The following is a 12,890-nucleotide window of genomic DNA, read 5'->3' as shown; positions in this document are numbered from 1 at the left end:
TCTGACTCCGGGGGAGGGAGCACCTTAGACCCCAGGAGTTGTGGGGGGCGGAGGGTCCAGGCATTCTGCTTTTTGTCCCCTCAGTGTAGCACTACCGCTTGAATCCAACAGCGGGGGCAGCCGGCACTCTGACCTGCAGCTGGTCCATCATCACCATCCCACATGCTCATGCGGCTGTGGGCAGGTCCTGGACTCTCTTGCTGGGTCTCGGGCCACCAGCAGCAGCTCCAACACATACACACCTCATTCCAGTCGGACTGCTACAAAGTCTTGGGCTTCTCCTGATGCCCAAGGGCCACCTATGGCAATAGAAGCTGCAACTACCCAGTGACATCACCTGTGGTTTAACCAAATCAGGCAGTTCATTTCTATAAACAGCTTTATTGATTAGAATTCACATGCCATACACTTCAACCATTTAAAGCGTACAATTCATTGGTTTACAATATATTTTCAGAGTTGTGCAACCAACACCACATCAAGTTTAGAACATTTTCATCACCCCATAAAGAAACCCCCTACCCTTTAGCAGCACCCACTACCCCCTTCTGCAGGCCCTGGCAACCACTAATCTACTTTCTGCCTCTATGGATTTGCCTATTCTGGACATTTCATATAAGTAGAATCATGCACTGTGTGATCTTTTGGGTCTGGCTTCTTCCAGCATCATGTTTTCAAGGTTCATACGTATCGTAGCACATATCGGTACACTTCAATGCTTTTTATTGCCGAATAATACTCCATCGTATATTCTCATAAATTCTAATGTATCCACTGTATTGAGGTATCACATTTTGTTTATCCATTCATGAGTTGGTGGGCATTTGGGTGTTTTCTCACTTCTTGGCTATTAAGAATAATGCTGCTATAAATAATCACGTACACGTTTTTGTGTAGACACGTTTTCACTTCTCTTGGGCATATACCTAGGGGTGGAATTGCTGGGTCATATGGTTACTCTATGTTTAACCTTTTGAAGAACTGCCAGACTTTCCAAAGTGACTGCATCATTTTACATTCCCACCAGCACTGTATGAGGGCTCCAATTTCTCCACGTCCTCACAACATTTACCTATCTTTTTTGACTATGGCCATCCTAGTAGGTGTGAAGTGGTATCTCATGATACCACTGATTTGCATTTCCCTAGTGACTAACAATGTTGAGCATCTTTTTGTGTGCTTATCAGCCATTTGTATATCTTTATTGTAGAAATGTCTGTTCATCCTCTGCTCATTTTCTAATTGTCTTTTTTTTTTTTTTTTTGCAGTACGCGGGCCTCTCACTGTCGTGGCCTCTCCCATTGCGGAGCACAGGCTCCGGATGCGCAGGCTCAGCGGCCATGGCTTACGGGCCTAGCCGCTCCACGGCATGTGGGATCTTCCCGGACCGGGGCACGAACCCGTGTCCCCTGCATCGGCAGGCGGACTCTCAACCACTGTGCCACCAGGGAAGCCCTCTAATTGTCTTTTTATTACTGAGTTTGTGAAAATTAATACAGGGAAACCTCATTTAAAATGAAGTTGGGGGCTTCCCTGGTGGCGCAGTGGTTGGGAATCTGCCTGCCGATGCAGGGGACACGGGTTCGTGCCCCGGTCCGGGAAGATCCCACATGCCGTGGAGCGGCTAGGCCCGTAAGCCATGGCCGCTGAGCCTGCGCATCCGGAGCCTGTGCTCCGCAATGGGAGAGGCCGCGACAGTGAGAGGCCCGCGCACCGCGATGAAGAGTGGCCCCCGCTCGCTGCAACCAGAGAAAGCCCTCGCACAGAAATGAAGACCCAACACAGCCAAAAATTAAGTAATTAATTAATTAATTTAAAAAAATAAAATGGAGTTGGGAGGCCAGCAGAGGGAGCTCCCAGGCAGGTACCCTTTTTTATTTTTATTTTTATTTATTTCTGGCTGCGTTGGGTCTTCGCTGCTGTGTGTGGGTTTTCTCTAGTCGCGGTGAGCAGGGGCTACTCTTCGTTGCGGTGCACGGGCTTCTTATTGCAGTGGCTTCTCTTGTTGTGGAGCACGGGCTTCAGTAGTTGTGGCGCATGGGCATAGTTGCTCCGCAGTATGTGCGATCTTCCCGGACCAGGGCTCAAACCCGTGTCCCCTGCATTGGCAGGCAGATTCTTAACCACTGCGCCACCAGGGAAGCCCAGGCAGGTACCTCTCGACTGTCAATTACAGACCTAAGGAGAAGGATCACCAACAGTAAAGAGATTCACTGCATTTCTTACAGGAAAGTGATGGCCCCAGCTGCCAGGCCAACGAGAACCTGTCATCACCCTGAACTCTCATTTTCCTCCAATTGACTTTTCTTCAAAACAACCCCTCCTAACTTCCTCCCTTTTCTCTATAAAATAGAGAAAAATGGTAAAATAACTGGCTGTTTTATTTTTTAGGTTAGCAGGTTGAAAGTATTCTTTATATATTCTAGACACAAGACCCTTATCAGATCTATGACTTGCAAGATTTTTTCTCTCATTCTGTGGGGTGGCTTTTCACTTTCTTCATTGTATCCTCTGAAACACAAAAGTTTTTAATTTTGGTGAAGTCCAATTTATATATTTTTTTGTCACTTGTGCTTTTGTTCCTAAATTACTTCATGAAGGATAGCAGCCACCTGACCTCAACACCAGCCCTGGGGGGTTAGGAAAAAATTTCCTTTATGTTGGAGCCATTTCCCTTTGGGTACCTGTCACAGTACTGCAGCCCATACTAAGACAGAGGCTCCTTTGGTAAAGAGTTTTGGTAATGTTTCTCTTTGCATGAAAATGTCTTTAGTCTATCCTCAGCCCTGAAATAAAGTTTGCTGAGTATCCAATTCTGATTTGGATTTTATTATTTACCTGAAAATATCCGTTTTGCTCTTCATTGGTAGATGACCTTTTTCTTTTTTTGTTTTTTTCTTGGCCGCCCCACACAGCTTGTGGGATCTTAGTTCCCTGATCAAGGATGGAACCCGGGCCCCAGCAGTGAAAGCATCCTAACCACTGGACTGCCAGGGAATTCCCATGTAAGTGATCTTTTTATCTCCACCCTTGAATTTGCAGAACTTGGGCACGAATACAAACGGAGGCCAATAATATGTGTCTAAACATCTGAAATTTATAAATCAAAGTACTTTAATGATTTCATTGTTAAAGTTTAATTACATCTTATTTTATACAAATAAAACTATTCACAATCTAGCGTTCAATAGATACCAAGTTACCAATGTAAAGAGTCAGTGTTATGCTGCACTCCTGTTATATCTAGACCTATAAATACATACGTTTCAGAGTGATATGAATTGTTTAATGTTGCAAAATGTCCCTCAGCCACCTTGTGCAGCTGCTATGAATAATACTGCACACACTTCATGAGCACCTGGACCACGAAATGGGACAGGAAGAGAAATAAGAAGGTAGATGTTTGCCACAGTGCTTGGCAATGAAAAAATCAGTTACATGATGCCTCTAAAAGGAAGCATTTTGTTAATAATTTATCTTTTCCTTGTCTAAGCACTTCTGCCTCTCAACTCCTTCCCACAACTCCTTCCCACAGTATTATCTCTGATTTCTCCGTGCTATTGAAACCAAGTCCCCCTAAAACCGAGTTCCCTTACTGAGTTCATGATTCATCTCTCCACCCAAAACTTTATTCCCTTTCTTGTTCCCTCTGACCTCAATCCTGTGCTAACTGAGCACTAATCAACCAGAGTCAGGTGACTAAGATGGCTGCTGTTGATAACATCGCTAATGTACTAAAACTGCCTTGTAGACATCATCGTTAATGTACAAACTCTGGTTGTTTCTCCAGGGCAAGATGAGCTCACAGACCCCCCCAGCCATGGACCGCCTGGCCTGAGAATGTAAACCAGAGACGGCCTGAGACCTGAAACTAGATTCAGAAATGTCACAAAACGATGATGAATCCCAGCCTCTTTCTTTGTTCCCCTTTTTAAAAAATCCCCTAACTCAAAGATCAAGTTGGTCGGAGGCTTATCTGAGCTGGTCTGAGTGGATCTGAGGCTTGTCTCCCACTCCTTTGCTTGGTGTTCTATAAACACCTGCTGTCAGAGTCTGGCTTTCTGCGCGGGTTACAGCTGCACGTTGCCCTGACGGCTGACTTCAGGTCACAGGTGTATCCGCCCAGCTCTAGCGAGCTCCAGTCTACCCGTCCTCAGCAGGTTTGGCTTTCCATGCCCCACAGCCACTGCCTCCAGCTGCGAGTCCGGGAACCAGCTGTGGCTCGAGGCGCAGTCACCCGGGTGCGGGGACGACCCGCTTGCCCCGCACCCAGACACACGCCGTTTCCCGGAAACGGCGGGAAGGGCCAAAGGCTAAGGGCATTGCCGGGGCCTGAAGAACAGAGGCGGCGCAGGCCGGCGGACAGTTCCGCCAGGAGCCCCGCGGGCCAGCACCCCGGGCCTGCTTACTCGAGAGGCCTCCCGGCGGTCCCTCCCGACCACGAGGGCGTCCCGGCCGGCCCCGAGCGGTCACACCCCGGGCTCGGGCTGCGGCGCACGGTCCACGCGTGTTTCCACCCCCACGGCTCGGTCGGCCCGGAGGGTTTGCTCTCAGGTCTTCAGGGATACTTCCTACGGCTTGGGGTCCGCCAAAGGCGGCGCGGACCGGGGGACGGACCTGAACCTGAACCTCCACCCTTCGTCCCCGCCCCGGCCCCTCCTCCTGGACGCCGGTGCCCCTCCCCGCGCCCCCTGTCCCCGCCCCCTGACCTTCTCTCCTAAACCTCAGGCCCATCGCCCCGGCCACTTCCGCCGCCCGGCTGATCTCGCGAGACCTGCGAGATCTCGCGATGCTGGCCCGTGGGCGGGGCGGGCCCTGACTGGCGCGGCCGGGGGGCGGCTCCGCGGGGCGGGCGGCCGGAGCGACCTGCCGTCACGCAAGAGCTATGGCCGCCCTGCGGGCCCTGCAGCCCAGCGTCCGCGCCTTGCTGTGCACTTGGCCCGGCTGCCCCGCGCCGCGCTCCTTCGCCTCGAGTGAGTGCGGGGCCGAGGGGTGCGGGCCCGCGGTGGGAGTCCTCCGGGCCCTCATCGCAGGGCCGGACCCCTCCCAGTACCTGCTGCCTGAGCTCGCGGAGCCCTGGGGTCACTAGCGTCTCAACTCCGAGGACTCGGGACGGAGTGCCAAGACCTCTGGCCATTTCAGCGTTCGGTGTGAAAGTCCTCAGACTTTAAGAGAACGTGCGGTTAGCGCCTCTGCAATTGGAAAGGGTCGCACTTGCTGTCCTGCAGTGCCTCCTGCCCAGGCCTCCCCATGTCCACTGCTTCTCCCCGGGTGTGTCCTTCAGGTTCTGCCCCACCCCCGCCAGCCGGGCGCCCCTCCTCCTCTCTCCTGAGCGCACTCGCCACCCCCCCCACCCGCATTTCGCAGGAACTCTTGGCCATGTCGATGTCGCTGGGAAAGAATCTCTGCGGCCTCTGCCTTCACCTGTGTGTCCACTTGACCTAGCTACCAAGTCGTGTGGGTTTTACCTGAGTTCTCTTTGACCACCCGCTTCTACATCCTGGCCTGTACCCAGCCACCATTCCTGGTCTTGTATGTGACAGGCATGCTGCCTTTACACGTGTAATTTCAGTCACGTCCCACAAGCGCATGGGATAGGTACCGCGATCCCTGATTCCCCATTCAAGGAAGCCACCACCTTGGCTAACCTTCTTCTCCAGGTCATTGCTGGCCCCAGCTCTGAGCGGGCTGCCCCCGCCCATGCCCTGGCACTTGCCCTTTGCCTGTGTGCCTCCCACCAGACTGTCCACCCAGCAGGGCTGGAACTCTGTTCTGTTTGCAGCTTAATTGCCCTCACCTAGTTGGCATTTGTTTAAAGAAGGCGTCTCCTCATTCCTTGTTTCTACAGGATCCCAGGCTGTCTCTAGTGCGTGTCCTGGGAAGCGCCGACCGAGGCATTCAGGAGAAGGAAGGCTGCTCTTCATTGCTGGGTTTTTTTTAACTTAAGGAAGTGTTCCAACATCCGTGAAAGCAGAGAGCACTGTAAAAGCCACCCATGCTGCCGCAGGCTGCATGATGCAGCCACCAGGGACTGAGCAGGGGCCCTCAGGGGTCCTGTCAGGGTCACTCTGTCCACTGACGGGTGCATCCCCCCAGTTTGGTGTCTCCGTGAGTGGACATCCCCTTTTCCCCTCTCCCCCCAGGCGCAGCCTCTGAATACATCATCACAGCCAAGAAGGGGAAGAACAGCAACGTGGGGTTGGTCCAGCTGAACCGCCCCAAGGCACTCAACGCGCTCTGCGATGGCCTGATCATGGAGCTCAACCAGGCGCTGCAGGCCTTCGAGGAGGACCCGGCTGTGGGGGCCATCGTCCTCACGGGTGGGGAGAAGGCATTTGCAGGTGAGGCGGGCAGCGTGGTGGCAGGCTGCCCAGGTGTGCGGTCGCACCCGTGGCATGAGGCAGGCAGCCTTACACCTCCGTGAATGCATCAGGAAGGTTCTGCGACTTGGGGGTTTATTTACGTAAAGCGGACCAAACCCCAGGCTGCTTGGAGGGGCCCCTCTGACGTTTAACGTTGAGTGTGCTCCGCCAGCACAACCAGTGTGTTCAGGGGCAGTCACGTCTCGGGTGCGAGTGACTAGTGAGTGAGCCCCGCCTCTTCCGAGTCCCCCTCCGCTCTGTTTCCCGTCCACATCCCTCTGCATCACCTCCATCAGCTCGTATCACAGCGTATTGCACTGTCTCCCCCTGCCCAGCTGTGTGTCCACGTGGCCATCCCCTGCAACCCTCGGTGCCTGCTGGCGGGGCACACTCAGTAGCTACCTGTTGGTGTGGGGTCTCTGCTCTGGTAACCGGGACCTCATTTCCACCACAGCTGGAGCCGACATCAAGGAAATGCAGAATCTGACGTTCCAGGGCTGCTACTCCAACAAGTTCCTGAGCCACTGGGACCTACTCTCTCGGGTCAAGAAGCCGGTCATAGCTGCTGTCAATGGCTACGCCGTGAGTGCCCGCCCATGCCACCTCCTTGCGCTCAGAACACCTGAAGGAATTGTACTTGTGTGTGTGCAGTAGAACTGGTTTTTATTTGGGGGAGACCTGAGTCTCGGTCCTAGGCTCGCAGGCCTTTTCTGAGCAGGGATCCTGAAGAGCCAAGAACTGCAAAGGGAGGAGGTGCTTCAGCATCTGCTGTGTTAGTGGGGATTCAGCTGTTGGGCTTCAGATTCCTTTGTTAGTAACGTCCCCCCAGTCCTGAGGCTCCCCGGGGGTGCTCTTCCCCCACTGCAAGGTTAAGGGCACACGTGTTGGCTCTCTGTGCAGTTTTGATGACTTTCCAACCTACACTGCCCTGTAAACTAACCTCTTTCACTACTGTTGAAAGTTCTGCCTCCCCTGTTTGGTCCATCGGGGTCTCCTTTAGGCTCCTGGACAGCTCAGAGGCTCTGGGACTGGTTGTGGCCTGTAGAGAAGCCAGGAGGGTGTTTGAACTCACGATTCCTTAGTAAAGCTCCCTTGGGGTCAGCGGGTCAGCGGGCAGAGGTTATGGCCGTCGGTTCTCCCCCTCCTGGCTGCCTTCGAGCCCCCACGGCAGAGAGTGGAGTGGCCATGAGAGACACTGTAGGACCTGCAAAGCCACAGGCCTTTGCTGTCTGGCCCTTTACAGAAAGTTTGCTGGCATCAACTGTGTAGGTAATTTGTGGGAACAGTTAACTAACTTTGCATCTCTGTTAATCTTTGCTGTACCCTAGACTGTGTTTCACTTCAATAGAAAATTCAAGTAAGCAAACAGAGTGATTTTTGACTGGGTTCCTCTGTGGTACCTCGTGTTGTTTTGCAGCTTGGTGGTGGCTGTGAACTTGCTATGATGTGTGACATCATTTATGCTGGAGAGAAAGCCCAGTTTGGGCAGCCAGAGATCCTAATAGGAACCATCCCAGGTAGGGACTGATGGTAGCTTTGGCATCGTCCGCAATCTGCCCACGTCTCGGGGGCATCTGGGCTGTTCCAGTGTCAGACAAAAGCACGTGGGGCTGTCGTGTGAGCCTGGACGGTGGCTGCCTGTCTGCACACTAAGGTCACGTGGGCACAGCGGCGCTGCGAGTGGCTTGGGGGCCTCGGAGCTGTGCCGGCTCCTCTGGAGTGGCTGGGTCCCTTGTCCGACACGAATAGGAAAGGCTGGCCACACGGTGGATTCTCACCGCAGTGAGTCTTGCTCATGAGCCACATCTGCGCTGGATCTTTATTGGTCAGCAGCTCAGAGAAAAGAACACGGTGACCACGGGCCAACACTGTGAGCTCATGTTTCGGTGGCCAGAGCGCGTCCCATGGCCTCACCCAGGTTCAGAGCAGGGAATCAGATCCCCCGTGGGCAGGGCGACAGGAACAGTGGGCCAACAGTGACACCTCTGCCCCTCGGTCCACCTGACGAGGACTCCGGGCTGTGTCTACACAGGGTCTCTGCCCTGAGTGTAGAGCGTGGAGCCCAGGGCCTCTCCCGAGCCAGCTGGGCTGGGCAGGGAGCAGCCGTGGGGTCAGGAGAGGGTGTCTGGGGTCAGCTGAGGTGACCACCAGGGCCTTCCCATCCCAGTGCCTGAGGGCTCCACTGCGTTGAGACAGCGTCCAAGCCTGCTGGACTGTGGGTGCCCCCCTCAGGTGGCCCCTTGGCTCGGTCTGGCAGCCCTGGGGTTCACCGTGGGCGGATGACTGGGCAGACCACTCTCTTTGCGGCTAGAGGCCGTGGAGTGAGTAGGAGGGGGCGGGAAGCGGGACCCGGGGAGGCGGAACCCGGAAGAGAGCAGCATGTTGGGAGCCCTGGGAGGTGGGCGCCCTCGCGTTGTCCCTCCCGCACCTGGAGCAGAGCGAGCCGCGCTCAGAGGCTGCCCCCCAGCTGCCCTCCGGGTTGGGTCGGGTCAGGGTCTGGGGCCCTGGGCTGCGAGCTCCTTGTGTCTGTCCGTCGTCTGACTTCTGCTTGAGAGGTACTGGTGCAGGGAACCCAGGGCACCAGGCGGGGGGACCCGAGTGTGGAAAGGAGCCTCCCCCGGCTTTCCCACCTGCTGGACGCCTGGGTTCTGCCCACCCACCCCACCCAAGGGGCCCATCTTCAGCCCTGGGGCACTTGGGGACAGCACGTCTGTGCATCCTGGCGGCAGAGCCATCCGTGCCTAGCAGCCCTCTGCCCTGCAGGTGCAGGGGGCACCCAGAGACTAACCCGTGCCGTCGGAAAGTCACTGGCCATGGAGATGGTCCTCACTGGTGACCGGATCTCGGCCCAGGATGCCAGGCAAGCAGGTATGGGCCACAGCCTCCCGTGGAGCTGCCCCCTCAGGAAGCTGGGTGGAGGGGGAGGGCTGCGTCCAGGGGCTCCCACCGGTGATCAGCACAGAGCTTTCCCGTGTCCTGGGAGCCTGGGAGACTCACTGCCTTTGTTTTTTTATTTGAAATACCACATGCTCAAAGGAGTAACTGAGACATGCATGCAGGCTAAAGAGCAATAGTGAAACCGCCCCGCTTCCCAGGGCCAACATCAGCAACAGGGTCTCCGAGACCCTCCACAGGCATGCCCTCTCCTGGACCCTCAGTGACTTGTGACTGTAAGAGCCCAGTGACTGCAGCAGCCAAGGGTGGCAGCCCCACCAGGGGACACCGTGGACCCTTTCCTGTGTCCCTGCTGCCTTGTCGGCACCCAGAGGCCTGTGCTGTGGCTTAGAGAACGAGAACCAGCTGCTTCCACGTGTTGTGTTTACCTTTTTGTGTTTTAGGTCTTGTAAGCAAAATTTTTCCTGTTGAGACACTGGTGGAAGAAGCCATAAAGTGTGCAGAAAAAATTGCCAGCAACTCTAAAATTGTAACAGCGATGGCCAAAGAATCAGTGAATGCAGGTAGGGAGGAGAGTGGAGAAGGCCGCACAGTAGTTGTGAGGCTTGACAATTTGGGGTCAGAATTATGCATCTTAACCGGTCTGGACAAAAATTGTTAGGGTTCTTGGTATTTCGATTTTGGCTCTTCGTAGAGTTCTGGTTTCTAGTTGCTCGCTCACAAATTCTGTTGAAATGGCCTGAGCTCCCCTTGGAAGCGGGACCCGAGAACAGGGCCAGCCTAGGGGACAGGCGGCAGGGGGCTGGCGCTGGCGTGCAGGGGAAGCCCCGGAAGGGTCACCTGGGGAACCTGGGAGGAAGAGGCTCCTCTCGGCCGGCAGCTCCGCCCATCTGTCAGGGATGAGCTGGGGGCAGAGAGCATGCTCCCGGCTGCCGCTGTGGACTGGGCGTCCTCTCTCTGCTGGCAGAGCAGCTCTGACCGCCCCTCCTCGGAATTGCTTGAGTGTTAACATGGCGATTTGTTCTCACCGTTGGAGTGAGGCTGTCCCTTTGCTCCATGTCGCCTGTCAAGAGGACGGTGAGCTGGGACAGCCGTGTGTGCCCGCGGCGAGCCGCTCTGCCCCCCGTCTCTGCTCACCGGCCTCCCGGGCCCCCGGCCAGAGCGTTCACACAGGCACGAGCGTGTGGAGCATGCAGCAAAGGAGGGGACATGCCACAAGGCCCAAGGCACCTGTCACCTTGGCTGGGCGCTGGCCGCGGGGACCCAGCTACAGGTGCCGCCAAGGAAATGCTTCTGCGAGCCTCGCACCTGCATCACCTCCACTGCAAAGATGGCCTGGAACTCACTCTGTTCTGCACAGAGTTCTGTTTTCTGGGTGTTGTCCTTAATTATTTGTCGTGCTTTTTGAGTTCAGTGTCATGGGCTTCCTCAGCCCTCTCGTGACTGGACAGTTTGCCGTCCCACCTTCGATCCAGGTCCCCGTGCAGGACACTGGGAGGCCGGGAGCAGTATTCACTGGACGTCTCGGCTGGGGTGGTGCATTTGAGCAGGGAGGCTGTACTTGAAACGTCGTTGGTGAAGTCAAAGTCCACATCAGTCCCCGAGGGTGTTTCCTGCCTCCACAAAAACGTTCTGCGTTCCCACATCTGGCATCTCAGCTCCTAACTTCAGGGTTTTCTTTTTCAGCTTTTGAAATGACATTAACAGAGGGCATTAAGTTGGAGAAGAAACTCTTCTATTCAACTTTTGCTACCGTAAGTAAGCCTCGTTCACGTGGAGAACCACACACGGTCCAGCCATAGACGTTCCTGGCATTTCCTTATGGGCTTTATCACTAAATACCATTTCTCTTTGGTCAGAACTCTTAGCTTCCCCTGTAGCTGGATCACATGTGTTCTATCACTGAGCATTGATTTTTTTCAAATAAGTACAGTTTGTGGAAGTTCAAAAGTACAGAAACTTACACAGGGTTATTTCCTATTAACAAAAGATCTTACAAATTGCACCCTTAAACAGCAACTGCTGTATTTAAAATGCAATCCATTTACTCATGATTTTCCTAGATTGTTCCAGTTACTTGGAATGGGGCTCGAATGTATTATAATACTGTAATCTGAAGGCTTGGAGCATTATTTTCTAGGATATCTGCCAGTAACTCAAAGGAAATCATTCTCTTAATAGTTATTAAAACTGATCTTTTATTATCAGAAAGTCACATCTAGGTATTTTATAAAAGAAAGATTAAAAATGGCTTTAGCTCTTGAGGAAGTGCAGGTGCGTGTGTGCACATGTGTGTGATTGCATGTATGTGTGCATGTGTGCACACAGAGGAAGGTATGCAGAGGTAGAGCTTGGATTTTCGTGTCCTGCTTCCTGACCCTCAGGACACCACCTGACCTAGAGCACGACTGAATCCAGGTCATGATTTGGTGAATGACCCCAGTACATGCATCTGAGGTTCTCTGTAGATGGGAGTTTATTCGACTCATAGGTTAGTGGTTCCTGAATGACCATGACAAAGGCAGGGCGGGGGCGTTTAAGGGGAAAATACCCATTCCCAGGCCGCCCCTGGGAACTGGGATCATTCCCAGTTTTTGAGGTGATCGCGCCACAGAACCCGGCGAGTGGACGGCCGAAGGCAGCGAGCAGCCCTGACACGGGCAGCGCTGCGCACCTGGACTCCGCGCAGAGTGACCGTGCACCTCTGCCTTTCCCCTTCTCTCACCAGGAAGACCGGAAAGAAGGGATGTCCGCGTTTGTGGAGAAGAGGAAGGCCAACTTCAAAGACCAGTAAGAGCTGTGGCTGCCTCAGCACCTCGAGCTGAGGAGGAGAAACACGGCCTGTCAGCTTCAGAAGCAAATAAATCCTTCTCTTTCAAACGCAGTGTCAGTGACACACCAGCTTCTCTCCAGCTGTGAGGGGCCCTGGGGGGCTGTGTGGGCTCTCGCCCCGCCGAGCAGCAGGTGGCCTTCACCCGGCTCTCGTGAGGACCCCTAGCTTGGTCGCGGTGTCGTTTGCAGCTGGTGGACGTGGCCGCTCAGAGGGATGGCCTCGCTGCTGGGCCTTTAAAGAGACGTGCTCTTGACTAAATGACAAACTTCAGGTCACATTATGCCTTTCTTTTAGTTATCGCTAGATTTGAATGTTCTGTCACTTTTTTAAAACTTTTGTTTGTCATTCTCAGTAACAACATTCAAACAGAACAAGGTTCTTAAAGTAAGGCACCCACATCCCACCCCGAGGGTAAGCACTGTTCACAGGTTTGTGGCTTTCAGGATGTCTTTCTGTGCCCACGTGCGTGAACACGCGCTCTGGTGTGAAATTCCATTTTCTTTGTACAAAAATGGTTCTCCATGTACACGTTTCTGCAAGGTGCACTGATCACCTTCTGCTTCTGTCACACAAATGCACCCTATTGTGTGACTAGCATTTTTTTTCATTTTACCCATTTTTAAATGCACATTTTAGCAGCATTCAGTGTATTCCCAGTGTTCTTCATCTCCAGACTGTTTCATCACCCCAGACAGAAGCCTTACGCCTTCAACACTAGCTCCCTACTCCAGCCCCCGGCCCTGGGGACCTGTGTTCCACTTTCTTTCTGTCACTGGATTTAATATACTATTTCCAAGGTC

At 53.9% G+C, this 12,890-nt stretch overlaps 1 protein-coding gene across 1 annotated transcript; it reads left to right on the top strand.

The window, feature by feature from the left end:
• Nucleotides 1–4,823: 4,823 nt before the first annotated feature.
• Nucleotides 4,824–12,890, top strand: ECHS1 (enoyl-CoA hydratase, short chain 1). Its single transcript, XM_082601748.1, has 8 exons — nt 4,824–4,973; nt 6,144–6,341; nt 6,817–6,944; nt 7,780–7,879; nt 9,126–9,230; nt 9,701–9,820; nt 10,944–11,011; nt 11,986–12,890. Exons 1-8 carry the CDS (start codon nt 4,886–4,888, stop codon nt 12,049–12,051), a joined length of 873 nt encoding a protein of 290 aa, XP_082457874.1. The 5' UTR covers nt 4,824–4,885; the 3' UTR covers nt 12,052–12,890.

This window comes from Mesoplodon mirus (assembly GCF_964341445.2).
Source record: "Mesoplodon mirus genome assembly, chromosome: 2".
NCBI classification, from domain to species: domain Eukaryota; kingdom Metazoa; phylum Chordata; class Mammalia; order Artiodactyla; family Ziphiidae; genus Mesoplodon; species Mesoplodon mirus.
This window is presented reverse-complemented; position numbering and strand designations above follow the sequence as displayed.

What these genes read in the sequence shown, in the direction of transcription:
- ECHS1 (XM_082601748.1), top strand. Translation starts at nt 4,886, where the DNA reads ATGGCCGCCCTGCGGGCCCTGCAGCCCAGCGTCCGCGCCTTGCTGTGC. An exon ending in CCAGGATGCCAGGCAAGCAG is followed by an intron (nt 9,231 to 9,700) that starts GTATGGGCCACA and finishes TTTGTGTTTTAG; the next exon opens with GTCTTGTAAGCAAAATTTTT. An exon ending in TCTATTCAACTTTTGCTACC is followed by an intron (nt 11,012 to 11,985) that starts GTAAGTAAGCCT and finishes TTCTCTCACCAG; the next exon opens with GAAGACCGGAAAGAAGGGAT.